Source organism: Antrostomus carolinensis, unplaced genomic scaffold, assembly GCF_000700745.2.
Source record: "Antrostomus carolinensis isolate BGI_N321 unplaced genomic scaffold, ASM70074v2 scaffold11179, whole genome shotgun sequence".
In the NCBI taxonomy this organism is placed as follows: domain Eukaryota; kingdom Metazoa; phylum Chordata; class Aves; order Caprimulgiformes; family Caprimulgidae; genus Antrostomus; species Antrostomus carolinensis.
Genome location: NW_010339244.1, coordinates 2,218 through 4,016, shown reverse-complemented (window position 1 = coordinate 4,016; position 1,799 = coordinate 2,218). Strand labels below are relative to the sequence as shown.

General features: G+C 37.4%; 1 protein-coding gene across 1 annotated transcript in view; it reads left to right on the top strand.

Annotated features, from left to right (window-relative positions):
- CRIPT (CXXC repeat containing interactor of PDZ3 domain) overlaps nt 1–1,356 on the top strand; it is a gene marked incomplete at its 5' end in the record, with an annotated part of 4,488 nt that extends 3,132 nt beyond the window's left edge. The window contains one exon of the mRNA XM_010175770.2: nt 1,292–1,356. Coding sequence (XP_010174072.2) covers nt 1,292–1,356 — 65 coding nt within the window. The remainder of the gene's footprint in view (nt 1–1,291) is intronic.
- Between the last annotated feature and the right edge of the window lie 443 nt (nt 1,357–1,799).

The following is a 1,799-nucleotide window of genomic DNA, read 5'->3' as shown; positions in this document are numbered from 1 at the left end:
CAGCCTGCTGTAGGAGGGTTGCCTTTTCCAGTTGCTAGATGCTCACCAGATGGCTGCCTGAATCCCATACGGCAGAACCCTGCTCTCTTTCTTCAACTTATGGCTGGTTTGGGCAGGCTTCAGGATTTCGTCTTTGTCTGCTTGTGTATTCTTCCAGGTTGAATCTGGGTTCTTCATAAAATTCAGAACTCCTACGTGCTTTGGGTTCTAGTTCTGACCACCAAAGATGTGGTTGTGGCGTCTTTCTTGAAGCAAATGCAGTCGTGTGGCTTAGTGCTTCAAGTGTTGCATATCTCTGAAATTGAGAGGCAATCTGAAGTTGTTTACTCCTCAATTTAGACTGGAAGTGAGCAGCCTATGGGCTGGATTTTGCTCTCCAAAGTAAACCAGGTGGCATGTTCCCTGCTGTTCTCTTTCCTAATGGACTGTTAGATATGTGTCTGGTCATGTGATGTCAATATATGAAAGCACATGATTTGGAGAGAGTTAACAGAAAGAGTTGCCATTTGACGTTTTTTTTTGTCTGCTACTGAATGATCTTGTAAAATGAGATGTGGCCCTACCAGACAAAAGATTTAGCACCTTTCTGCTTTAGAAGAAGAGGAAAACACTGAGACAAGCTGCCAAACTTCTGTACTTTTGCTGCTCTAGTCTTTTGACTTGCCACTCTTTGTGTTTAGGTCAAAGTCCTTTGGGATGTCAGTGGTCATCTTCACTTCACCTCTCAACTATTCTTGGTGTCCATTGTTTCTCACTTCTACTACTCCATAAATAGCTTAATTCTATAAAACTATATTCTTCACAGCTTTCTCAATTGTCTGAAGCTCCCCACCTGTTAATCTTTTATTTAGCATTCAGTTTGTTGGTATTTTCATAGCCTAGCTACTTTCTGTCCGTCTTGGGCCTCAGTTTGGCTACAGAAATCACAAAGTTTAATAATATGCCAATTTTACCTGATTGCCAGATGGAATCCTTTTCTGGCTCTCTTCCAGCATTCCAGCAAATGACAGAGGCTTCGGGCAGTGTTGTGAATCATAACACACTCAAAATGGAGCTTATTTTTTTAAGTGGCAGTGTTGCACATATGCTGCAAATACTAATTTGTATTAAAAGTCATATTATTACTTCTGAATTTGCAATATTTGGTGAGAAAATGCACAGATAGATTGTCAATGAGAGCTCATTCAAAGAATTTTGAAAAAATAATCTTTACAAAAACGTAGCAACTGTGTTTTTGAAGAAAAACTTTAATGATTTTAAAATAATTGACACACCTTTTGTGTGCTTATAGGCATCTGCTCAATGTGTGGCAAGAAGGTCTTGGATACGAAGAACTACAAGCAAACTTCTGTCTAGTTGTGTTGACTGGTCTTTATGAACTTTAACTTCTATGTCTTTGTACAGTAACTTTTCTCTAAAATAATTTTTGACTATTACTTTCTGGAAGATAATAAATTTACTTGGAATGAGATGAGAGGTAAAGACAGCCTGATTGTTTGCCTTGAAATGTATATAATACTTGATTTGTTGTTGTTTTAGCACTAATGTTAACTGATATTTAAAGGTAATGGTTTGCAGCAACTGATACAGTTAATAGTGAATGAGAAGATCCTACAGGGTGTGTTGAAACTATTAGCATCATAACACAGATCTTTGAGATTAACACTTTTATTCTTTTGCCATATCTTGAGTCTTCTGCTTGTCTGATAGTAATATTTTATAGATGTAAAAAATATGAGCTTGAGTATATTCATTTAGTTCTCTGCTTGCAGGTATTTATAATTACTCTCACCCTAAAC